General features: G+C 40.0%; 1 protein-coding gene across 3 annotated transcripts in view; it reads left to right on the top strand.

Moving 5' to 3' along the window:
* Positions 1–25,984, top strand: part of si:ch211-202h22.8 (Lipopolysaccharide-induced tumor necrosis factor-alpha factor homolog-like) — a 49,795-nt gene that overhangs the window by 11,390 nt on the left and 12,421 nt on the right. The window contains exons 2-5 of one of the 3 annotated variants that reach the window (XM_056234337.1): positions 18,136–18,204; positions 18,798–18,872; positions 18,982–19,126; positions 20,823–21,083. The exons of 1 other annotated variant lie outside the window; for it this stretch is intronic. In XM_056234337.1, coding sequence (XP_056090312.1) covers positions 18,136–18,204; positions 18,798–18,872; positions 18,982–19,126; positions 20,823–20,928 — 395 coding nt within the window. In that variant the 3' untranslated portion in view covers positions 20,929–21,083. Of the gene's footprint in view, positions 1–18,135; positions 18,205–18,797; positions 18,873–18,981; positions 19,127–20,822; positions 21,084–25,984 lie in introns of those variants that run through there. One more of the 3 variants, XM_056234341.1, reaches the window with a different exon arrangement.

The following is a 25,984-nucleotide window of genomic DNA, read 5'->3' as shown; positions in this document are numbered from 1 at the left end:
TAAGCTAACAAGCGCTGTGGATATAGGAAGTTACGACAATGACGGAAGAAACTAAACATGATATGGAAGAAGAGGATTTTGAAATTCTGCTGCTCGAATCCGCTGTTCGTGGCTATCTTTACGAGCCGCAATATAGTGAAGAGCAGCTGAGGCTGATGGTGGAACAGGAGGCGGCTGCCTGTCGCGGACGAGGAGCCCGGGCTGGCTTGAGCTGGGCGGACTGCTGGTGCGTGTGCTCTCGCTGTGCGCTACGGACACAGATAGAGTCCGTCTGCTGCAGAGAATTTCAACAAGGCAGTTTCTCCTGGACGAAATCTCTGAATCAGACGACCACACGGACGTTTGTGTTGTGATGTGAACCATCCTAGTTTCGCCTGACTGAACATGCAGGTATCATGCAATAATTCACCATATAGAAAGAAATACAAACGAGTAATTCACTAATGAGTTTGCCAATGTAACGGGGTTCGTTGTTGTGGGAAGAAGGAGGCTGGAACCGGCGAACATTTAAACGTTTTAATAGTAAAATAAACAAATACAAAACAAAAGTATAAGCCAGCTGGCCACACACAACAGAAACAAAACATAAAATCAGGCCTGTTCCTTTTGTGCTTCCGCTCCTCCGTGAGAGATATGAGACCGCTGCACAGGTGCCATTCATTATCACTCGCGTCGTCCTCTCACGTCCCTCGCCCTCGTCCTGCTCGCCACAACTAACTAGACATTTGTGAAATGAATTTTAAACTCATTTGGCAGCTAGCCTTCTTGTAGACGGAAGAGCGATTTCTCTGATGTTTGCGCTGTTCTGGATTAGTGGGAGTGGCTTGCGGAGCTGTGCAACATGGTGCATTGTGGGAGTTGTTGTCTTACATACAAATGCGCCCCAAAGTTATTTTCTGTCTTTTCTCGGTCAAGAGGGCACCAAATTTAAAATTTCTTTTACATTTCGACTACATATATAACCCACTTTCAATAAAGATTAATGTTGAAATGGGTGGAGTGACCCTTTAAGTTGTATTACTTTATTTATACAAAAAAAAAAAAAAAAATAGTTTAGACCAATTTGTACTTTTAACGAATATAAAATCACTTTATATAATTTATATAGGCCTAGTTATGTTAATTTAATGCTAATTCAACTTTTTTGATGTTTTCTTTTGGATTGAAGGCATAATCTCAGGAATTTGTTTTCTTAATCTTGATACTCATGGATGAAAACAAATAAGGAAGCTAAATCTAGTTCTAGTATTATAGGATCTGCGCTGAAGAAATACGAGTTAAGATTATTCATGTTCTATGAAGATTGAATTCTAAATTCTGATTTGCACTTTATATTTGTACTAGTATAGAGTTTGCTGTTCTCATCATTGCTTTGTTTGTATATTTCACACTTTCAGAGACCAGTTCAATCTACATCTATAGCATTTAATAGGCTATAGCTTATATCTTTTTTTTCTTATTTATGTCTCTTTATAGTTTCTTTTAATACTAGAGGGGTTAAGAAACATTAAAGGAAAGCGATTTTTCTATTTCTTAAACAGTTTAAATCTGACTTTTGTTTTTTGCAAGAATGAATCATATGAATCATATGAATCACCATTGCTGAGATTCATATGCTGATTCTTGATGTTTGTGTGTGCCTACTCAAGATATTTTTTAAGAAGTTTCTTTTTTATTTATTGATTTGATCATTTGAATTTCATTGAAAAGTCTAAAAATAGTATGCTCTACAATGACAGTGCTGCTATTATCCGTAAAGTAAACTTAACTCAGAAATTCGGTTTAATATAAGTTCATTGACTCAGGACAAATGATTGTAAAATAATGATTATGTTAACACACAATCAACACCATCAGATGACCTTTGTTTATTGTTCATCCGGCTGTTATAACTCATGTACAGCAACCAAACAAAATCTAAAGTAAATAAGTTAATGGTCAAGAGCCCAACTAAAACAAATACTTATCTCCATAATGGTGACTTAAACATTCTGGTTTTCTCCTTCAGAGATTCTGCTTGTTAACATCAGGTGTCTTCAATAATGCTCAATCATCACTCAGTTATTCACTTAATTAACTCATTAGCTCAGAGTTTAATTGGGTCGCTTAAAATGACCAAATTCCATGATGTTGAAGTTACATGAACATATTATGTTTCTTTAACGAAACATAGTTATGTGGAACCGGTGGAACCTGTTTACATAAAAAAGTTAAGTAAAGCCAACATATCATTTTTTTGAGTGTATGTAGGGGGTAGGGAGTAGAGCACTATATAGTGAGCTCACCAGCATAATAGAAACACCACTTTCGGACACTACTCGATCGTCTCTCGGCGCCGTTGATTACGTCATTTCTGGCCGTTTCTGTTATAATGCGTTCCTCCACATATGATTATAACTTATAAACATAAATAAAATTAATACACATATTTCATATATTTTCATTTTCGCGCCACAACGTTTTCTCTTGCCTGTCGACATTAGGAAAAAAAACAGATCTACGTTATCAAATACCTTGCTCATAATACTCTTAATAAAACAGCTTTTAGACTCTGTGGAGATGCCACTCAATATTTATCTTTTTTGTTTGTTTGTTCTCGTGCACAATCCAATCACGTTTGAGAGGGAAACAACAAATTAAGGGTTCCCGAGATTTTTCTTTTTTCCATTATTATTATTATATATTTTTTTGAAGTAGTAACGGGTACTCACGGTTATGGATAGAAATGTAGTGGAGTAAAGAGTACAATATTTCCCTCTCAAATGTAGGCCTACTTGAGTAAAGTCATGAGTACTCCCCAAAAATGAAACTCGAGTAAAGTACAGATGCCACAAAATTGTACTTAAGTACTATACTCAAGTAAATGTACTCTGTTACTGTCCGGCTCTGGTCTTTATATTTATATATTTACAACAGACACACAATTGATGTATTCTGTGAACAGTAAACCCTCAGTCAGACTGCGCCCCCTCCTGGGGAAACTTACACATTTCACACTCTACTGTCAAATTCGTATTGTCGCGCTGCTCTCCTTGACGTCTATCCGAGATTTTTACGATCAGCGCAATGCATGATGGTTTGTGGGGCTTGGGTTAGTGACCATAGGCCTATTTCACAAGATGGCCCCCGAGACCGGAAGTAGGGTAAACTCTTTTCCGGTGAAAGCGCTAGCAGCATAGACAGTATAAGAAATGGACAGAGCCATCTCATTGGAACTCAGTTGAGACAGTTGAAGCCCATTTTTAGCGATTTCTGAGCACTTCCGTTCCTGACGCGCAGACTTAAACCGACTCAAACTAAGCTTGATGACGTGAGCAACCTGTCTGACAGACGTTAATCTTCTAGTAGCTGTGCGTGGAAATTGCCAACGTTAATCTTGCAGAGACGGGGAACTTGAGCAAAGAGTTCTTTGGGGCGTGAGTGAGCAGGAGTAAGTATTCCGTTGCTTTTATGGACTCATTATCTATGGGCTTCTCCCTTGACGGGACGTCCCCCCGATTGCCTGCGAGCTTCTCCTCCTGTCTGTACGGTAATTTCTGTACAGCGCGACAGAGAGTCGAGTGGTTATGACGCAATCGTTAGCCTACTTTTACTAAAACTGTTTCTACGGGGCCATAATGTAACATAGAAGGTAATGGAGCACTTTATACATTGTTGTGTTTCTTTAGAAATAAATAATGGACAAATGGAGTCTTTAAACGCCTCAGATGTAAAGTTATTCGCTGTCAAAGTGACGCCAAAATGAATGGGAGTGAATGGAAATGCTAACGCAAGTGAAGTTCTGCTACAACATGGCGGCACCCGGCCGGCTTCAACTTCCGGTCGATGGATTACCCCCTTGGCTAGCAGTTACAGTCGGAGGACAAATGCGGAAACTATAAGCGGTTTAGTCCTGTTGCTTACCTTTTTTTATGGTGTTTATGTCAACCCAAAGAAGAAACAACCCTATTTATCACTTCACAGCTTTCCGTGTCTTACGGGTTTTCATGGAACAACTGGGGAGACGTTAAATCACGCCAGACACAGACGGCAAAAAGACTTCTGGTCGCGCCGCCCGCCCGAATCGCCATTCATTTTCAAAATGGACTTTGAACAGCTTGTTTTCTCTCCCAGTCATTCATATAATGTTATCTGACAAAAGTAAGAATATCAGATGTTGTCCGTTTTGTTGATAGTTTTCAGGGAGTTGTGAAAAGATCGAAATTGGACAAATTCTTGACGTTTGCTTAGTGCTTACATAAAAAAAGTTCCATTCATTTTTGGCATGACACTTGATGACTAAGCTCACATTTAACGTTAATATATCGAAAAACAATAAATAAATAAATTGAAATGATGTCTGATTGTAGGCTATGAGTTAAATCTAGTGGCTTTTGTTAAAAAAAAATCATGTTATTAAGTGTTAGTCCAGGAGATTGCAGCAATCTTCCACTACTAGATTATGGCTCCTTTTTCATGTTACCATGAATGAAACTAAGAATTGTACTTCTTTACAGTGAATTTGACCTAACGTTGCTAGTATGTCTAATAATGAAATTAAGGCAAATAAAAAAAATATTTAGACTAAAAACATAAATGAAGTGATTGATTTTACATGTTTTAAAAAAAATCATGTTACAAAATAATATTTAACTGTCTGGGGTCCCCTTATGAAAAGAAAATATTCCCTATATGAATGATCAATATATGAAATGGTTTAACAGTATATTTGAAAACATACAGAATAATATATGGTGATAATATTACAATATATTGAATGAAACATGTCATTCAAGTCACTTTTTGCATAGAAACACGTCATTTTCATATATTTAAAAATGTGAGAATATATTTACTAATATATAATGTAATTTTATATTCAGTAATACACTAAAAAATATATACAGGGATTAAAGTTATCCGTCGCTACGACGGACTTCCGTTAATATCAGGTTTCCCCCTGTCCTTATGTCTTAAATCACCCTTTTCATTATTTTAAGGCCGTAAATATGCTTATATTTCTCAAATAGTGTAATAAATGTCTTAATTTTAGTTCGAATGGGTCGGAAGGACGAGGTGTTCACCCGCTTAGGGAGATGTGATCAAAGCCTGGACTGGAGCAAAAGCCCGTTCCTCTCTGCACAGAAGCGTTCTATTATCACTCCGCTCCTGATCCACTCCGGGTTTTCCAGTCCCACTCACGGGAAAAACTGCTCCGTGTTCAAACAACTTTAAAAATGATTCCAATATGTTTATTTTTTTAAACCACAAACGTCTTTATTTATAAGACTATATGTAACGGTTTGGAAAGTATTTTACACGTTTAATAAATGTCCCAGCTGCCCTTGCTTGCACAAGTAAACAGCAGGCCTGGCATAGCGCACCCAGGTAAAAAGGAAAGAAAGTTACAGAAAACAACTTCTACAAACAATTTTAATTTGCCAACAGGTAGTAATAATAAATAAAAGTGCATGACGTGCAAATCGGGTAACAATCAAGTGCCATATAAACATGTTTTGTCAGGGCATCAGTCCCGAACCGGCATCAACACTCCATTTCAACATCTGCTTCCTCCTTCACACGCGCCTGGCGTGATTTAACTTCTCCCCGATTGTTCCATGAAAACCCGCAAAACACGAAAAGCTGTGAAGTGATCAATAGGGTTGTTTCTTCTTTGGGTTGAAACATAAAAAGGTAAGCAACCGCTTTTAGTCTCCGCATTTGTCCTCCGACTGTAACTGCTAGCGCTTTCACCGGAAAAGAGTTTACCCTACTTCCGGTCTCGGCGGCCATTTTTGTGAAATAGGCCTATCGGTTGTACACTACTTTTCAAAATGCATTCTGGGATACATTGAGTGGACTATACACTCAAAAAAATGATATGTTGGCTTTACTTAACTTTTTTATGTAAACAGGTTCCACCGGTTCCACATAACTATGATTCGTTAAACAAACATAATATGTTCATGTAACTTCAACATCATGGAATTTGGTCATTTTAAGCGACCCAATTAAGCTCTGAGCTAATGAGTTAATTAAGTGAATAACTGAGTGATGATTGAGCATTATTGAAGACACCTGATGTTAACAAGCAGAATCTCTGTAGGAGAAAACCGGAATGTTTAAGTCACCATTATGGAGATAAGTGTGTGTTTTAGTTGGGCTCTTGACCATTAACTTATTAACTTTAGATTTTGTTTGGTTGCTGTACATGAGTTATAACAGCCAGATAAACAATGAACTAAGGAGATCTGATGGTGTTGGTTGTTATTTAACATAATCATTATTTCACAATCATTTGACCTCAATCACTGAACTTATATTGAACCCAATTTCTGAGTTAAGTTTACCTTACTGTCATTGTAGAGCATACTATTTTTAGGCTTTTCAGTGAAATTCAAATGATCAAATCAAGAAATAAAAAAATAAACTTCTTAAAAAATTGTTGAGTAGGCACACACAGACATCAAGAATCAGCATATGAATCTCAGCAATGGTGACAAACAGATCATAAGCTCATTATTTATTCATGCAGCAATGCATGATGGGAGCCATGAATGAGTTTTGATTGGTGGCACCCAGAATGCACTGCAACATGCTTTATAATTGTCACCATTGTTGAGATTCACAGGCTGATTCTTGATGTCTGTGTGTGCCTACTCAAAATATTTTTTAGAAAGTTTCTTTTTTATTTATTGATTTGATCATTTGAATTTCATTGAAAAGTCTAAAAATAGTATGCTCTACAATGACAATGCTGCTATTATCTGAAAGGTTAACTTAACTCAGAAATTCGGTTTAATATAAGTTCAGTGACTCAGGTCAAATGATTGTGAAATAATGATTATGTTAAAACACAACCAACACCATCAGATGACCTTTGTTTATTGTTCATCCGGCTGTTATAACTCATGTACAGCACCCAAACAAAATCTAAAGTTAATAAGTTAATGGTCAAGAGCCCAACTAAAACACACACTTATCTCCATAATGGTGACTTAAACATTCCGGTTTTCTCCTACAGAGATTCTGCTTGTTAACATCAGGTGTCTTCAATAATGCTCAATCATCACTCAATTATTTACTTAATTAACTCATTAGCTCAGAGTTTAATTGGGTCGCTTAAAATGACCAAATTCCATTATGTTGAAGTTACATGAACATATTATGTTTGTTTAACGAAACATAGTTATGTGGAACCCATGGGTCGTCAGTTTGGTTTGAAATGTGGGGGGGACAGAGACGCATTCGGAAGGGCATTTTCAAAAGTGCTGGGTACTAAAGACGCGTTTCCATTACCCTTCAAATTGCGCAAATTGAAATTGCGAATTGAAATTAGGCTCAATGGAAACACGTCAATTTCGCAAAAACTCCCATTTATCGCAAAAAAGTTTTTACGCTCGCATGAGGAGGTTTTTCAGGCAATTCGAAAAAGGAATATTTCGCAAAACTGAAATGGAAACAGTTTTTGCGCATTTACAGTCACCTGACTGTGTGTTTGGGGTCCTTGGTATACGCAAATAATAATAGGCTAATAATTATCATCATTATTATAACATTTATTAGGCTACATGTTTAGAAGATGCTTTTATCCAAAATAGCAATAAAGCAATTCGTCAAATGTCATTCATAATGGTTAGACAATAATAATACAGGGCTAAGATTATCACAAATAACCACACTTTGACGCATATCCAAGTGTTTGTGCGGAGTGTGAGCGCGCGCAGGCAGGGAGACGCGGGCGCGAACACTTGCTTTTCCTATCAACAATGGAAACGACTTAAAATACTCTATAATTTCTGGTCATACAGAAAATAATAATACATTATTCGCAACTATGCTTTTATTTGTGTAATCTCACAATAACAAGAAAACGTTGTGCTTTTGTAAAATAAAATAAAACAATCATGCGCGCTTTCATGATCTCCGTGAACTGTAGCGCTACTATGTAGGCTAAAGCTTGAAATGTCCACTTTAAAACGAACAAATTCGAATCGAAAGCTAATACCTTCTGATTATGTAATCCGTATGAAAGGTGCATTTCTCTCTAAAGGTGCATTCGCACGGCGCGCCTCAGCGGAGATGGAGATATGTTTTTAGCCGACACTAATTCAGAAAATAATAGTTTATTAATAAAATTAAAATGCCTCGTTATTTTTTCAGACACATTTATTATCATTAGCTTATAACTCACCTAAATCACCTTTCTGTAGGCTGTGGTTCCAGAGACATAGGCCTAAAATAAATATGGCTCTTCTCATTCAGCACTGCAGGAAAAATATAATTTTCAGGTTCTAATTTGGCCTTAGAAAACCATTAAAATCTAATTTTTTTTTTGTATTAAGTTGTGAATATTTTAAATGTTTAATAAAGGGGCAAAAAGTCATAAACAAACATCTGAAATTTAGTCGTTTTTTTTTTTTTTCGCAGCATTTATGTACAGTTCAAATTAAAAAAAAAATGGTGTTCAACTTTGCATTTTAAAAAAGCAACCATCGTTCATTTTTCGTTTTGCAATACGGGTTAAATAAGGAAAAACGAATGGACACAAATGTACACTGACCGTTTGGACGGAGTTCTTTATTAAATTCATAAAAGAAACAATAGGCTACAGGAATACTGGATTCTAAACCTCAAAGAAATGCCACAATCAGACCTCGGAGCAGAAATGAGGGAGAAACACCCAGAAACTCCTTATGCCGTTCGCAGTATGGGTCTTTCCCTGCCATTAATGCTTGGATAACACACCACGTCTCCTTCCATTAATAATAATAATGTCTAGTGTGGTGGCTGTGATATAGGGATATAGGCTATAAACCTACCCGTTGATGTTTAAATGACTTATCGCGAGAGGGAAAAAAGGACGTTGTAGTCAGAGGTGTAGTGGTAAAAAAAGAGGTGGGTAAACTATAAATTCTGGTGGACCACGACGTGGTCACCCAAGGTGGGCCACTGCCTACCGGTGTATGTGTATCCTGATGACATTGCTAGGCAGGGCTCGAAATTAAGCCTTTTCATACGCTTGTCCTTCGGACAAGTAAATCTGTCATTCGAATGAAGTGATCACTTGTCCGAGTAAAAAAGTTTCTCGTTTTTTTGTTAATTTATTCTGAAACAATATTATCATCAGTGTTCAATCAGCTTTGATATTTAAATCGGCATATTGTAATATGCCGATTTAAATATAGGGGGTCACTGAAAAATTACAATTGCATAAAATAATGTTATGAACTTGATTTAAATTTACAAATAAGAAACGTTGGAAAGAATGATCTACTTTTAAACATAACACTAAACCGCCAGTAGGTGGCGGCAGGCGACTATCATAATGAGTAAGTCATTGAATCATTCATTCAAACGATTTGTTCAAACGGTTGATTCATTCAAGAATGAGACAGATGTTTGTGAATGGGTCATTGAATCTTTGACTCAATCGATTCGTTCAAAATGCTGAATCATTCAGTAATGAAAACAGTGAGTGTTCCTGTGAGATGCGCCATGGTTCTGCTGTGATTTTTGTTTGGAACTATTTTCGCTGCTGAAACAGAACAAAAAACAGCCAATATTGCATCTAAAATGTAAGTGACTTAATTTTAACTGTTTATTGAACTGTTGTAGGAAATCAATGTCACGTTTTCAATCGTAATGGTGTTCAGGAAAAATAATTGAGGTTGCTTAACATATGTTATTAATATAAAAACTCCACATTTAGATTTTTATTGGCAGTATGTTGTTAACTGAGTGTGTGCGTGCGCTCATTTGTGTAGATTTCTCCTCAAGAGGCTGCGCGAGCGTCAACAGCGCAACCTTACCGACAGTCAGTAATAGTCAACAACACTGACAGTAATGCAGCGCAATATGAAAGAGTTCGTCTTAGGTTTAACAACCTATGAAACTAATAATGAACAATATGAAACTAAAACGACATAAGCTTAATTTATAGCTATTTAGAGGTGGATAAACGCAATTTAGAGGTGGATAAACGCACTTTGGAGGTGGGTAAACGCTATTTCCGAATATTGGGAGGTGCGTAAACGACGTTTACGTGCGTTTAGCCTCCACTACATCCCTGGCGGCAAGGGACTGTCTTTGAGTGAGTCATTAAACTGTTCATTCAACGGAAATGTCAAAAAATTCGGATTCATTCCATATGTAATGAAACAAGCTGTTAATTATTTTAATATTTAATTTGAACTTTAAGCTCCACTATAAGCCTCAGCTGAGCAGCAATCCGGCGCATGGGCAACGCTGAAGCTGATGCGTCACTTCATAGAGATCAATGGCATTGATTCATTGTATTGACCAGAGCTGACGCCATTCATTAGAAATATCCTTAAATGTTAAAAGGATGATTTTTTTCAAAATTTCGCTTTCCTTGGTCACGGCTACCTTTTCACGAATATGACTTGATATGAAGGACAGCTATTTAGTTTACATCCACTTTTCAGCTTCCGATCTGTTGCGTGAGATCACGTGATCATGGTGGAATCATAGCAAGGCGCTTCCTCTGGCATGATAATCTTAAAGGAGCTGTATGTAAGAAATTTATTTCAATTAATCATGAAATGGCCCTGATATGTCACTAGACATTAAGAAATCATGTTCATTTCAAATACTTATATCCAGGGATGTAGTGGAGGCTAAACGCACGTAAACGCCGTTTACGCACCTCCCAATATTCGGAAATAGTGTTTACCCACCTCCAAAGTGCGTTTATCCACCTCTAAATTGCATTTATCCACCTCTAAATAGCTATTAATTAAGCTTATGTCGTTTTAGTTTCATATTGTTCATTATTAGTTTCATAGGTTGTTAAACCTAAGACGAACTCTTTCATATTGCGCTGCATTACTGTCAGTGTTGTTGACTATTACTGACTGTCGGTAAGGTTGCGCTGTTGACGCTCGCGCAGCCTCTTGAGGAGAAATCTACACAAATGAGCGCACGCACACACTCAGTTAACAACATACTGCCAATAAAAATCTAAATGTGGAGTTTTTATATTAATAACATATGTTAAGCAACCTCAATTATTTTTCCTGAACACCATCACGATTGAAAACGTGACATTGATTTCCTACAACAGTTCAATAAACAGTTAAAATTAAGTCACTTACATTTTAGATGCAATATTGGCTGTTTTTTGTTCTGTTTCAGCAGCGAAAATAGTTCCAAACAAAAATCACAGCAGAACCATGGCGCATCTCACAGGAACACTCAACCTGTTTTCATTACTGAATGATTCAGCATTTTGAACGAATCGATTGAGTCAAAGATTCAATGACCCATTCACAAACATCTGTCTCATTCTTGAATGAATCAACCGTTTGAACAAATCGTTTGAATGAATGATTCAATGACTTACTCATTATGATAGTCGCCTGCCGCCACCTACTGGCGGTTTAGTGTTATGTTTAAAAGTAGATCATTCTTTCCAACGTTTCTTATTTGTAAATTTAAATCAAGTTCATAACATTATTTTATGCAATTGTAATTTTTCAGTGACCCCCTATATTTAAATCGGCATATTACAATATGCCGATTTAAATATCAAAGCTGATTGAACACTGATGATAATGTTTCAGAATAAATTAACAAAAAAAACGAGAAACTTTTTTACTCGGACAAGTGATCACTTCATTCGAATGACAGATTTACTTGTCCGAAGGACAAGCGTATGAAAAGGCTTAATTTCGAGCCCTGCCTAGCAATGTCATCAGAATACACATGCACCGGTAGGCAGTGGCCCACCTTACCGGGTGACCACCTCGTGGTCCACCAGAATTGATAGTTTACCCACCTCTTTTTTTACCACTACACCTCTGCTTATATCACTGACAACAGTAGTCCGGCCAGGATATTGTCATTTAAAAAGTGAAGTTGCAGCCCTCAACTGATGTTGATGTTGTCATGTTGTGTTTTGGTCTGATGCTCCACCCTCCACCTATCTACCAATCACAAAGTCAGTAGTGTTGCGGGATCCGGGTTGCCAGCTCTGCTCTAGTTACCACTTCTTGGAGCAGACTACGTTCCTGCTGGATCCTGCAGCCTATCTGGCAACCTTGAGTCAGGGAGGAGGGGGAGGGGATACACCGCTCTACAGTAATTTGAAAGTGATTGTAGTACCAGTTTTGGCCACAATCTTACATATAGCTCCTTTAATAACACTGATAACACTGTGTAGTGTGTGATGCGCCGGGATTTTCAAATCTTGTAGTGTGAGCATGTTTAAGATTTGAGGGAAGAAAATCTGCAAAGATTCTCCTTTAGTGTGTGCTGCAACCAGATTTCACAATCGGTTAGGATTTTAAAACTCCTGTGGTGCGCCAGGCTTAACATCAGGTGTCTTCAATAATGCTCAATCATCACTCAATTATTCACTTAATTATCTCATTAACTTTAACACTGCTTCAGTGTTCATTTAACACTCAGCTCAGAGTTTTATTGGGTCGCTTAAAATTACTTAATTCCATTGTTGAACTTACATGAACAAATTATGTTTGTTTAACGTAACCGAGTTATGTGGAACCTGTTTACATAAAAAAGTTAATTAAAGTCAACATATAATTTTTTTGAGTGTAGGAAGGTTTTTATAATTATCATAAATTAATGCAATTTTTTTAATTCATTTTAACTAATTTAATATGGCTTTTTTCACAGCTAGCCATATTCTGTTCATATGTTTAACTGCACAATTTAGGTCTTTGAGTGCACAGGGATGATCGGATACAAATAAATGTTATGTGAAAACCTGAGATAAAGATAACAGCATTATTAAAACATGATTGTGCTGTGCACTAATGAAAGCTGAACTTATTGACAGATGATATGAAAACAGCTAAATCTGGTCAAAAGTGGCCTTATTTACCTGCGTATTCATTGCCATCTGTCCGGGCTTATGCTGCAGTATTTAATACATGTCAGTCATTGTTGTCAGCAACCAATAAAGCTCTCGCCTTTAGAATGTTAAAGTTTAAAAATGTGAAATGTTTGGCACAGATCCTCTCACTTTTTCCAAACACATATTCAGTTGATTTAAACATGAACTCCAGCTGGGTTTTCCAAAAAGCAGGTTATGTGACATACCTGAGTATGTTCAAGGGTAAGCAGATAACCTCAACTTTCAGTTCCAAAAACAGAAGTAATTTTCAGCAGCCATAGCAATTATTCTCTGAACATTACCTGCTCCAGTTGCAAGCACAGACTGTTATTTAGTTAAATCAGTTCTTTTTTTATGTTATAATTAGCACTAGCTTAAGATAAAAAAATGACAGAAATGTACGTGCAAATGATTTGTTGAAAAGCAGAGAACAGTAGCCATTCCTTTCAACATAAATAACATAAATAGAGAGAGAGAGAGAGAGAAAGAAAGAAAGAAAGAAAGAAAGAAAGAAAGAAAGAAAGAAAGAAAGAAAGAAAGAAAGAAAGAAAGAAAGAAAGAAAGAGAGGCAAGTGTGTGTGTGTGTATGTGTGTGTGGCAGAAAAGGTGGTGGTGTTTTCCTTGATCCACCTGTAGCCTAAGTTATCTTCTTCACACACAGCCTCTTCACGTTGTATCTTCATGCCTTTTAAATCCAGCAAGTCTTAAATGGCCTTTACTTTTCTTGACGACTCCTCTGGTAGCTTTTGTTTGAAGGCATTAATTGCTCCAAAAACACTAACGTTAACTGCACTTTACACTGTCAGAAAAAGGCGTACAGTAGGAGTCAATTTTTGTCCCCCAAGGTACAATCTACACTAATGTTTTTTTTCCCTTTTTATGTATCCTGTGCACAAAACAGGTTGTAACTGAACCACTTCCAACAAAAATATGGGGTTTATCTGTATAACGTACGGCACGCAGTCCTCTTTTTAGTATGTTTATCTCAAGCATTTAAGAGAATGTAAAGGTCAACAGTCTGAGATTGAGCAAAACTGGATAAGTTGGTTATGGTCATGGTTGGGATGAGATGGGTGTACATGAAGTGTTTTGTGAACATTTTCCCACTAATCTTTCAATCAGGAAGCAGTTTAGATATCGTGCAGAACTTCTGATTGGCCATTAGCATCAGCTTTCAGCCCCAACCCTTATTTCGAGATAGTCCTCACTGCAGAATGCGAAATCCAGGGGGAGGAGTTGGATCCAGATCCAACTCCTCCCACCTTACATATACCTAAACATACTCATCTACGCCCCCTGATCCCTAACCCCCCCCCCTAATCCTACCCATCTCCACCCCTTAGATCTGGATCCAACTCCGCCCCCTGGATCTTGTGTACTGCAATATTTCTGCCATTTCAGTGCCTATTCTGAGAGTTTCTCTATCTGTCCAAGTGTCTTTATAGGAAAAGGCTCCAGAATCTCCACAGCTCTCCACCGACTGCAGGTATGTGTCATATTATAAGTTTGGGTGTTTTAGATATTTTAGAAAATTTTAAAACCTGATGTTCAAATTCTGACCTGTGTTTTAAGTTTAATATTAAGAAGGCTGAACTTCTTAACAGATCAGGTAAATGTCAATATCAAAAGTAGCCTAAAGTGGTCACCTTAGCTTAGTATATACTTTCTATTCGTTGCCATCTGTCCATTAGTTTGTTGTGGTGTTTAATGCACGTCAGTTTCCTTTGCGATTGTTAAACCTTCAAAAAACTTTTATAATGTTCAAGTTTGAAATGTTTGACGCTGTTTAAACCATGTTGAAATTACCGTAATTACGACATGGTTTAAACACAGCATCTGTTCAGCTGTTTATGTTCTTGTGTTTGTTCCAATTCGCATATTATTCGTCTTAAATAGTATTGGAGTCTCAAATCGTAGTATGGTGAAATGAGTATCCAAAAGTACCCGGATGGTTGACTAGTTTTGGTGGAAATTCGAAGTGGAGATCTGTGCACACTCAGATAACAGATAATATTGCCCACAACCCATTGCGCGTTGGACGAGGATCTGATTTGAATTAGTATAAGCACAAATAAAAATACTGCGTCTGAAATGGCATACTGAATAGTAGGTACCACGTTTGGTTTGAAACTTACTTTGCGACTGTTAAAAAGTATGTTCTACTACATCCACATGTTGTCATTGTCATGTGACTTCACTGCCATTGCGTCGCTTCACTGACATTCACAAACCCTCTCCAAACTTTGACATTAGCTTGATATCATACAAAATATTTTTCACTAAAATTGCTACTAAATCAAAGCCATATGTCTAACCAAGTTGTGTTCCAAATTTGAAGTTGATATCACAAAAATGTTAGTTCCTATTAGATTTCGTTTAGGCGTAATAGCCACAGGATAAGACACCTTCTATTGAAATTGACACCTAGATTCCATAAAATAAAATTTGAAGCGTTCTCCTGTAACAAATGAATACACTTCTGTCACAATATCACTTCTATTACAAAACAGTCGCCAAATATGTAACCTTGAGTCTCAGGCCTTTCCGACGATATGTGTTTAGTCAAGATTAGAAAACATTTTGATTGTAAATATGTAGAATAAAATTTATTGTATAAAAAATGACTCCACCCACTAGGAGGAGGAGCCGGCTAAAATAAAATAAAATCACAGTTACCATGGTAACGCAACGCAATTTCATGAATTTTGAGTTTTTAAGCTTACAAATGAATTCATGATGATTCCTCAAATATGTGATAGGAAAAAAAAATTGCGCAAAAAAAAAAGAGTCAATCGTCCTGCTAGCAAGACGGTGACAGATGCAAGTAACTAAGTGACAGAGCGTTACAGATGCAATTATGACAAAGTAGTATATCCTGCTTACCTACTCTTCTGCTACACGCTCTAAAGTATGTACTTTCTCTTTACGCTGACTCATCTGTCACTCTGAAAATGAACTTGTGACAGATAAAATGTTGTCAAACTGGCTAAACAGGGACTCTTCTTTCAGGAAATAATTTTCCATGATAGCACGGTTAGACAATGATGAACACTGGACAATTACTGTAAGTCACACTTAAAAGAGAATAGCAAAGTCATGACATTAGATACAAAATATCAAAACAAGTTGCATTTGAAAGAAGACTCACACACTTTTTGCAGTAAAATATTTCATTAAAAATAGTTTTTTTTAGGTTTTAAATGAATAAAGTTATTCTATATAATAATGATTTGAGAGATATATTGTTCAAAATGAGACAGAAAGTATTGTGAAGCTTTAGCGGATCAAGTTGATACGTAATGTCCATTAAAATACTAAAATTAAAAAACAAATGTAAGTGCTGCTGTTCAAAGATGCAGCAACATGCATATCTGAATGCCCAACCAATCACTGCTTTAATTGTAACATGGTACATTAACCACAGGTGCATGGCAAACGCTATCTGTTGACATTCCTGTTCATCTCAATAGCACGACTACATAATAAACCCAAAAAGTATGCCAACCTGTTTGATGTCGAAAGTATTTTTGAGTAATTCACTTATGAATGCTATGTGATTCCTCACTGAGAACAACTGATTAATGCAACCACAAGAATCGCAACATGGCATCATGACTTTGCGTAAACATACACGCCACTTTCAAGTCAAGTGGCGTGTTATCTATACGCATTTTGAACTATCCGCGTGTATGTCCACGCCGAAACGAACCGTCATCTTTTGCGTGTATCATGTCTATGCCGTTAAATATCCGAGCGAAACAAGGCAAAATGTAGATCTACATCTGGGGAGCGATATTTTTTTTCCTAGGATGGTAGGGGAAGACTCATAAATGGTATTAACCCCAGTGACGGGTAGGTTTAGGGACGGGGTTGGAGTAGGTCATACATTTATATATACAGTAATGTACGTTAAGTCAACGGCGTTGATAAACACGCTGAAAAGTGATTATGCGTGTTGATAGCACGCCAAAAATGGAAATACGAATTGGCGTGTACATACGCCATTTCATGAGATCAGTCTGAGAATCTGTACAATCCAAACACTTCATTACTTCCTGATTTGTTACGTCAAAGGCAGCAGTCAGTCTATTTGTTATTTTTATTGTTGCTTTGCCCGTGTTGTATGTAAAACCTTTACAACACACCATTAAAGCACGTATTTCTCATTCACAGATTGTTGATTATGGATAATGGACAGTTCCCCCCTCAATATCCTGGACCGGTCCAGATCAACTTTCCTTTCCAGCAACAGCAGGTTTGCTATCAAACCCAACCAGGTCAGCGGACCCTCACTCTGATATTCAATTCAGAGACTATTGTTCATTGGCAGCTAACTACAGTGCTTCAATAATGATATTTTTTTGCAGTTCCAATGGCGGTCCAAAAGGTCCAGCCCATGGGTGAGAGCTGATGTTTACTTTGTAGTTTAGAAGGAAACTGGAACGTTTCTGCATGTTACAATGAGCATCAAAAATGCAGAAGTCCTACAGCATTCCAAAACACTGCCGACACCTTCTAAACATTAAGGGAAAAGTTGTAAAAACATGACTTGTTCTGTCCAACTGCGTTGTTTGACTTAAGATATAAATATGCACGCATAAATAGGGGCCGAGCATCTATTGAACCCAATAGTGTTCTTGTTCTTCCGCTCTTGATGTCTTTGGGAGCCTATAGAACCGTATGGTAAAAAGTTTTGATATTTGGCACAAAGATAGTGGGCAGTCTGAACATTCACCACAGCAAATTCAGAGTATCTACCTCAATCCCTCTAGCGCCACCACCTGTGCAAATTTGCACCCTACGACGTAATTTTCCGTCATTAAAATTCTTGAAAATTTTGAATGTTCAAAAATAAAAAAATTACCTTTTCGAACTCATCCTAGAAGGTTTGTCCAATTTTCACCAACATTGGCTTAAGACCATTATGATTTACAAAAGTATGTTTTTTTTTTTTTGTCTTATGTGTTGGAAATCAACTTCCATGTAACCCCAAAAAACAATGAAGAATATCCAAATGCAGTTTGGATCTTGGGGAAACTTGAGCCTGTCAGTTCTGACTAATAAAACTCATGTTTTGTTTCACTGCACCACAGTCTTCATCCAACGTAACTCAAACAGTCCAATTTTCAAGTAGGCTACGCCTGCCGTTGGTGAATGTCGATGTCTTGAGTTATGAGAGTCTCTTTTTAAGTCCCATCCAGGATGCTTATACAGGATAATATTTCTCTTATCTCAAGTTTGAAGGAATTTCTGGTTCTGTTTGTTTTCTTTTGCAGCTCCAATGATAATTTGCAACCAACAAGCCATTCCCGCCGTTGCCCAGCCTGCGCCTGCGCCTGCCCCGGGTGAGCAGAAAAGCTTTGAAATTTGGCACAAAGATAGTGGGCAGTCTGAACATTCACCACAGCAAATTCAGAGTCTCTACCTCAATCCCTCTAGCGCCACCACCTGTGCAAATTTGCATCCTATGACGTAATTTTCCGTAATTAAAATTCTTGAAAATTTTGAATGTTCAAAAATAAAAAAATTACCTTTTCGAACTCATCCTAGAAGGTTTGTCCAATTTTCACCAACATTGGCTTAAGACCATTATGATTTACAAAAGTATGTTTTTTTTTTTTTGTCTTATGTGTTGGAAATCAACTTCCATGTAACCCCAAAAAACAATGAAGAATATCCAAATGCAGGTTGGATCTTGGGGAAACTTGAGCCTGTCAGTTCTGACTAATAAAACTCATGTTTTGTTTCACTGCACCACAGTCTTCATCCAACGTAACTCAAACAGTCCAATTTTCAAGTACGCCTGCCGTTGGTGAATGTCGATGTCTGAAGTTATGAGAGTCTCTTTTTAAGTCCCATCCAGGATGCTTATACAGGATAATATTTCCCTTATCTCAAGTTTGAAGGAATTTCTGGTTCTGTTTGTTTTCTTTTGCAGCTCCAATGGTAATTTACAACCAACAAGCCATTCCCGCCGTTGTCCAGCCTGCGCCTGCGCCTGCGCCTGCCCCGGGTGAGCAGAAAAGTTCTAGATTCACAAGACTTATGTGTTCAAGCACTAGACGCTTTCAGCATGCACATGATGATTTTAATCATTATTACCTTTTATTCTGCATATGTAGCCAAAGGGGTAATTATGCCAACACGTCTGACTGAAGTTCCTGGGCCGATGCGATGTCCTTTCTGCCAGGAGCAGATCGTCACAGAGACGACATACATCAATGGGACGATGGTGTGGGTCATCTTTGGTGTTCTTGGCATTTTTGGGTAAGGAACATGTACAGACTTCTGAAAAAAGAATTCTGATTCAGACATATATTGAAACTTGTATATCATGTATTTTAATATATTTGTATAATGATGAATTTGCAAATTAGTACATTTAAAATATATTAACTTTAAATATAATATCAAATAAAATAACACACTACAGTTACAATTATAATCAAGTCCTTTAAATGTTATGTATGTTAGTCAACACATCAAAATATGTGTACTTCTTAACAGCATGACTGATTGATCGATTGATTGATTGATTGATTGATTGATTGATTGATCGATCATTCTGGCAGTTTATTTACACGATAACGGCATTTTGATGGCCTGAGAACTCGAAATTTGAAATAGGTTTCAAGGTGCACGTTTTTGAAAACGGGTTTTGAAAGCGATACCGTTTTCATCTCCGTGTAAACTTCAAAACGTGAATCTGTAAAAAGGGTGACGGCATGCACATGCATGTTACGTGTTTAGTCTATAGGTATGCGCATTTGAATGCAAAGTGCGTGGCCACTTACGAAGTGACTTTGCCAATTACTTGTCTGGCATACATAATACAGCATTTTTAGTTGTTTGCGGATCCATGTTAATAGAAATCAACAGGGACGGGAATTAAATTAACTAAAAAAGTGTGAGTTAGAACAACTGTTGGATTTTACAGTGTTATCACGAAAAATGTAATTGTGCTATGTCTACTCTTTAAACAGCATTATGGTAAAAATGTAACACTATAGCAACAGCTTTCTTACCTCACCTGTACTTTGGTGGTTGGGTGGAAATGACAGAACGGCAGTTTCTTTCAGTTTTTCCCTCCGTTTGACATAAAACAATGTGTTCATTGTCATTCAGTTTGAAGTGTTGACTACTACAAACTACTTCAAATCTACTACCAGATTTTTCATTGCACTGTTCTCTCCATATTAATGATTCTTTGCAGCTATTGGCCACTGCTTACAATGCTCTGGATCCTTCACTGGAGACTGAAAATAACTCACTCTCGCAAAGCGTTTACCCTTTGAATTCAATACAAGTTTACACCATTATAACTAAAAGTTTGCTAAGAGACATTTCATACTAAAGCAAGGTGGGATTTGACTCTGGTCAGGCGTATCCATAGCAGACAGGTGGGAGTGGCCTTGGACTGTTATATGCCCACTGCATTATGGGTGTTGAAGTTTTCCTTCCAATTTGGCAAAAGAGTTTCGACTATTCAAGGTAGCAAAAAAGTTTTCATCTTTCTACTGTATAGGCAGCCAAATTTAATTGAAATCCCATTTTGCCAATGGTGAATTACCCATTTAAAGGGTTAGTTCACAAAAAAATTAAAATTCTGTCATTAATTACTCACTCTTATGACGTTCCAAACCCGTAAGACTTTCATTCATTTTCGGAACACAAATGAAGATATTTTTAATGAAATCTGAGCCTAAATTCAATATGCTCATCCTATAAACTTAAGTGATGGTGTCTCTTCAGAACATTTTGGACTAAATCGCTCAATCCATATGGATTAGTTTTTACGATCTCTTTATTAACTTCTTGAAACATCAAAGTTGTAGTTGCGAAGACTGTCAATGGAGAGAAAGAAATCTCTAGTTGCTGATTGAATTAATGATGACCCACTAACAAAGGTATTTCGGGAGAAACTAAAGTTTATTTTTTAAGACACTTATTTTTTTCTGTCCAGGATCTGGCCATGTTGTTTGATTCCTTTCTGTGTGAAAGGCTGCAAGGATGTAAAGCATCGCTGTCCAAGCTGTAAAAACCTCATCCATGTATACAAACGCATGTAGCTGGTTCTGAAGCAGAGAAAATCTGAACGACTAAATGAAAAATTTTACAGACAGCATCTTTTGGACATTACTGGACTTCCTAATTCAAAGACAAAATAATACCATGACGTGGGGTTCTCTTTCCTTCTTTATGCATATATATATATATATATATATATATATATAGATAGATAGATAGATAGATAGATAGATAGATAGATAGATAGATAGATAGATAGATAGATAGATAGATAGATAGATACGGAATATGGTTAAATTCTTTTCTTATTGTAAAATTCATAATGAACTCTGCAGGATCTTGTAATGTTATCAAGCACAACATCTTACTACTTGTTGCCATTTCTGCACAACCTGTGTTTTTACTTCAGGGTTTTGTTCATTTAATAAAAAGAAATCTAAATCTAAAGGTCTGCAAAGCCTAATTTTTTCTCAAAAATCTTTAAAAAACAAGATTTGTCATGTGAAATTATGATTAGCTGACAATAAAGCATGGTATTTCAATTACGGAATCTATAGCATTGTTGAAGGTATTCTGCATGTATGTCTTTTGGCGCTTCTGTAAAAATCACTTTTTGGTTTCTAATTTCAATTCTGACTCCATGGATAATTTATTCTGACTCCAATTTTTTTATTATTATTCGAATTTACTGTGTAACCCTAACCTAACCCTAATGTATCGGTTACGGATGTAACCCTCGTTCCCTGAGTAGGAAACGGAGACGTTCTGTCGGATGACGACGAATGGGGTTTCGCTTAGAAAGCCTATCGACTTTGAGTATTACAAAACGAGCCAATGGCAAAGAAATGCAATGGGTCTGCGGATTTTGCATGGCGTGTCTCCACCTTACCTCATGGTACAGGAGGACGCCGGCAATCTGCAGATATGTTTCTTCGCTGAGGAGTCAAAACTGAACTCGGCTGTTCCAGCGGTACAGCGGAAGGAGGCAGGAAGACGGAACGTCTCCGTTCCCTACTCAGGGAAAGAGGGTTACACACGTAACCGAGACGTTCCCTTTCGTTGTCACTCCGAGTTCCGTAGGATGACGACGAATGGGGTTACCAGTCTAATCACGCCACCTTCACAGCTGTCTTCCAGTGGCCTGCGTAAATCTGCAAATACTGCCAACCCAGAAGGGGGGGGGGACTTAAGAATACACATAACCCGAAGGAAGCATATGGAGAAACACTGGGGTGTCCAGCCGCAGGTGGAATATTTCAATGCCAGGGTGGCAAGGTGGCTTGCCAAGGGAAAGACACATGCTCAGAGAGGCTTACAGTGGAAATACACATGTGGGGGTCGCTCAGGGGAGGGACCAAGAACATGGGAGGCACCTAGCCAACGTGCAGGCAATAGACACTGACGTCGGCGTCACCAGTGCTGGAGGAACTCAGGGCTTATGAGGCTCACCTGAGGAGAATAATCGCACGTATCCAGTCCGTGGAGTGGAATGGCGAGCAAGCGAAGACACCTGAGCGGGTCCTAGCTGGTTGAAGCGAGTACATGGGCGGACACAGACTCCACTCGGAGATTGTAGAATCTGGCGAATGTGTAGGGTGTCAGCTCTGCAGATGTCTGTTAGCGAGGCACCATGCGCTAGAGCCCAAGAGGATGCCACACTCCGGGTGGAGTGGGCAGACACACCAAGGAGGCATGGACAATCTTCCTGCTGGTTTGCCAAAGCATTGGCGTCCACTATTCAGAGGGAGAGCCTATGCTTGGAGAGAGCCTTTCCCTTCAGCTTCCCACCATAACAGACAAGAGCTGGTCTGAGGTCCTGAAACACTGCGTCCTGTCACGTGGGCACGAAGAGTGTGTACTGAACAGAGCAGTGCCAAGGCTGGGTCTGCCTCCTCCAGGGGAAGGGAGTGGTAGGAACCTTGGGCACACATCCAGGGCGGGGTCTCAGGATCACGTGAGAGTAGGCCGGCCCGCATTCCAGGCACGCTTCGTCAACGGAGAATGCGTGCAGGTCCCCCACCTTCTTGATGGAGGCCAATGCAACCAGGAGCGCTGTCTTCTTGACAGGAACTTAAGCTCACTGATTGCAAAGGCACAAGGAAGCACTCTGCAGGGGAGTTAGAACCACTGAGAGGTCCCAAGAGGGAACGAGAGGAGGCGAGAAGGATTCGGTCTCCTCGCTCCTCTCAATAACCTGACGATCAGCTTGTGCTTCCCCACAGACTTACCTTCGATAGGGTCATGGTGTGCGGCAATAGCGGCAACATAGACCTTCAGGAAGGAGGGAGACAGTCTTCGCTCCAACCCATCTTGAAGGAAGGAAAGCATGACACTGATCGAACATTTCCGGGGGTCTTCTCGGTGAGAAGAGCACCAGTTGACGAAGAGGTTCGACTTCAACGCATAGACGTGTCTTGTGGACGATGCTCTAGCGGAAGTGATGGTAGCCACCACCGCTAGTGGTAGGGTACTCAAACCTGCCTCATCCCGTCCAGGAGCCAAACGTGGAGGTTCCAAGATCGGGATGAAGGTGCCATAGGGTGCCCTGTCCCTGAGAAAGGAGTTCCTTCCTCAGAGGAAATGGCCAGGGAGGTGCTGTTGCGAGGAGTACAAGTTCGGAGAACCAGGTCCGGTTGGGCCAGTGTGGCGCAACCAGAATGACCTGCTCCTCGTCTACCCTGATCTTGCACAAGGTCTGTGCGAGAAGGCTCACTGGGGGAAACGCATATTGCCCAGGCACCGCAGCCAGCTGTGCGCCAGAGCATCCGTGCTGAGCGTGCCCTCGGTCAGGGAGTAAAACCGGTCGCAGTGGGACGAGTTGTGGGAGGCAAACAGATCTGTCTGTGTGTCCCCAAACTGATCCCAAATCAGCTGAAGTGACTGGGGATGGAGTCGCCATTCTCCAGGAAGAGGCTGAAGCCGTGAGAGCTCGTTGGCTGCACAGTTCAGGACATAAATGGCTCGAAGCAACCTCAGATGCTTCTGACACCATAAGTGGTGGCGGGCGAGTTGCGACATACGGCGGGAGCGTAGACCACCTTGTCGGAGATGTACGCTACTGTTGCGGTATTGACTGATCGGACTAGTACGTGCTGGTTCTTGAGCAGCGCATAGAAGCGGTGCAGAGCGAGACGTACTGCCAGCAACTCGAGGCAATTGACATGCCATAGGCATTGGGGTCCTGTCCAGGAGCCTGCGGCAGCATGTACATTGCACATGGCGCCCCAGCCCGTAGAAACTCAGTCGCGAAGTCAAAGCTAAAGCGGTCTCATATGAAGCAATCCGAGCGGCTTTGCCGCGGCTGCAGATGCCATATGCCCCAGGAGCCTCTGAAATAACTTCAGTGGAACCGCACTCTTGCGCTTGATTGCCAGGCAAGTCAGCAGTGGCTGAGTGGAGAAGGCGAGTGGAGAAGGCTGAGTCGAAACCGAGAAAAGAGATCCTCTGCACAGGGCAAAGTTTACTCTTTTCCCAGTTGACCCGAAGGCCCAGACGAGCTAGGTGCCGGAGCACTGGGTCCCTCTATTCGCAGACCATGTCTCGAGAGTGAGCTAGAAAAGCCAGTTGCCAAGATAGTTCAGGATGCGAACCCCGTGTTCCCATGGAGGAACAAGGGCTGCCTCGAAAACCTTTGTGAAGGCGCAAGGAGACAGGGCTAGCCCGAATGAGACAACGGCGTACTGATATGGGCTGTGAAACCCGGACCTTATTTCGGCTGGAGGGACTGTCTCGATCGTACCCCTCACCAGTAGGGTAGCAATCTCCACTTTGATGATAGGGGCACAGCCACCGACCATGGCGGAGCGGACTCCTCAGAAGCGGGGAGGGGACCGTGCGAACTGAATCGCAAGCTAAGCCTGATGGTTCGTGTGACCCAGCAGGACAGGTTGGGAAGCTCAGTGAGGCTCCCAAAGACTGTGCCAGCGGGGCCACGCGAGCCACAGACGTCCCCTCGGTGGTGCAGCGAAGCGGAATGACCGGCCCGGAGTTGGGGCACGGTCAAACCGCACCCTGACAGAGGAGGCCAGGGAAGGACCAGCGTTCCGCGGGGGCCTGCTCTGCCAGGGGTCTGGCGACAGAGCGGAATGAGAGTGCTCCCTGAAAGAACTGCAACCCACATCTGAGTTGCCCGTAACGGGAGCGCCGCATAGCCTGGCGTTCAGCGGGGCTGCGGGGCTGGTACGGGCAGGGGCGCCTTCCTGCGACCACCTCCACGGCGCGGCCCAGTGCTGCTGGGGCCGGGCGGGAGGGGGCAGAAGTCGCAGGAGGGCGCATTCTGCGGCAAGCAGACTGAGGTGTCTGAGCCAGCGGCTGGTTGGCAGCAGATGGCCGCGGGGTCAGACAAAATAGCCACAGTCCACTTCTGGGCGGCCGAGAACTGTTGGGCAGAGTCCTTGACCGTGCCGCCGAAGAGGCCAGCCTGGGATATGGGGGAGCTGAGGAAACGGGTTCACTCAGCCTGACACACATCAACCAGGTTAAGCCAGAGATGTCTGACCACGCATGTGGACATCACCTGACCCAGGGAGCGTGCAGTCACCTTCGTCGCTCGTAGAGCAAGGTCGGTGATGACAGGCAGCTCAAGGATGAGCCCTGAATCAGCCCATGGCAGAAGGTTCCACACAAGCGCGATACTCACGGCAGCCCGGGAAAGCATAGCTGTGAAATCTGGATCAAACTTATTATGCTAGCACGTCCGAGGATGGCAGCACAGACAAGCCATCATCTCTAGAGGACTCCAGCTCACCTTGTGATGCGGCGACTCGTTACGATTGACAATAACGTAAGGATAATTAAACTAAGAAAATATACATCTTAATATCAAATAACCTTCTCAAATGTATCACACAATAAATTTAACACTGTGTACTTACAGACATTGCATCTAACAGATGCAGAGAAAGGTGATGCTCAAAGATGTCACATAGCTACCACATTTTGCTGAACTATTGCAGTACTACTAGTACTTCCTGCTTCCTGAACTAAGAGGTTGTCTGTGACTGCTTTTCAAAATTTAAGTCCTCACTAGAATAGACATTTTCAAAATAATAAACCTGAAAATCCTAAATAATTTCAGTCCTGCACAATAACACTTTT

The sequence above is a fragment of the Rhinichthys klamathensis genome, unplaced genomic scaffold (genome assembly GCF_029890125.1).
Source record: "Rhinichthys klamathensis goyatoka isolate OS25496 unplaced genomic scaffold, OSU_Roscu_1.1 h1tg000393l_1, whole genome shotgun sequence".
NCBI lineage: Eukaryota > Metazoa > Chordata > Actinopteri > Cypriniformes > Leuciscidae > Rhinichthys > Rhinichthys klamathensis.
This window is presented reverse-complemented; position numbering and strand designations above follow the sequence as displayed.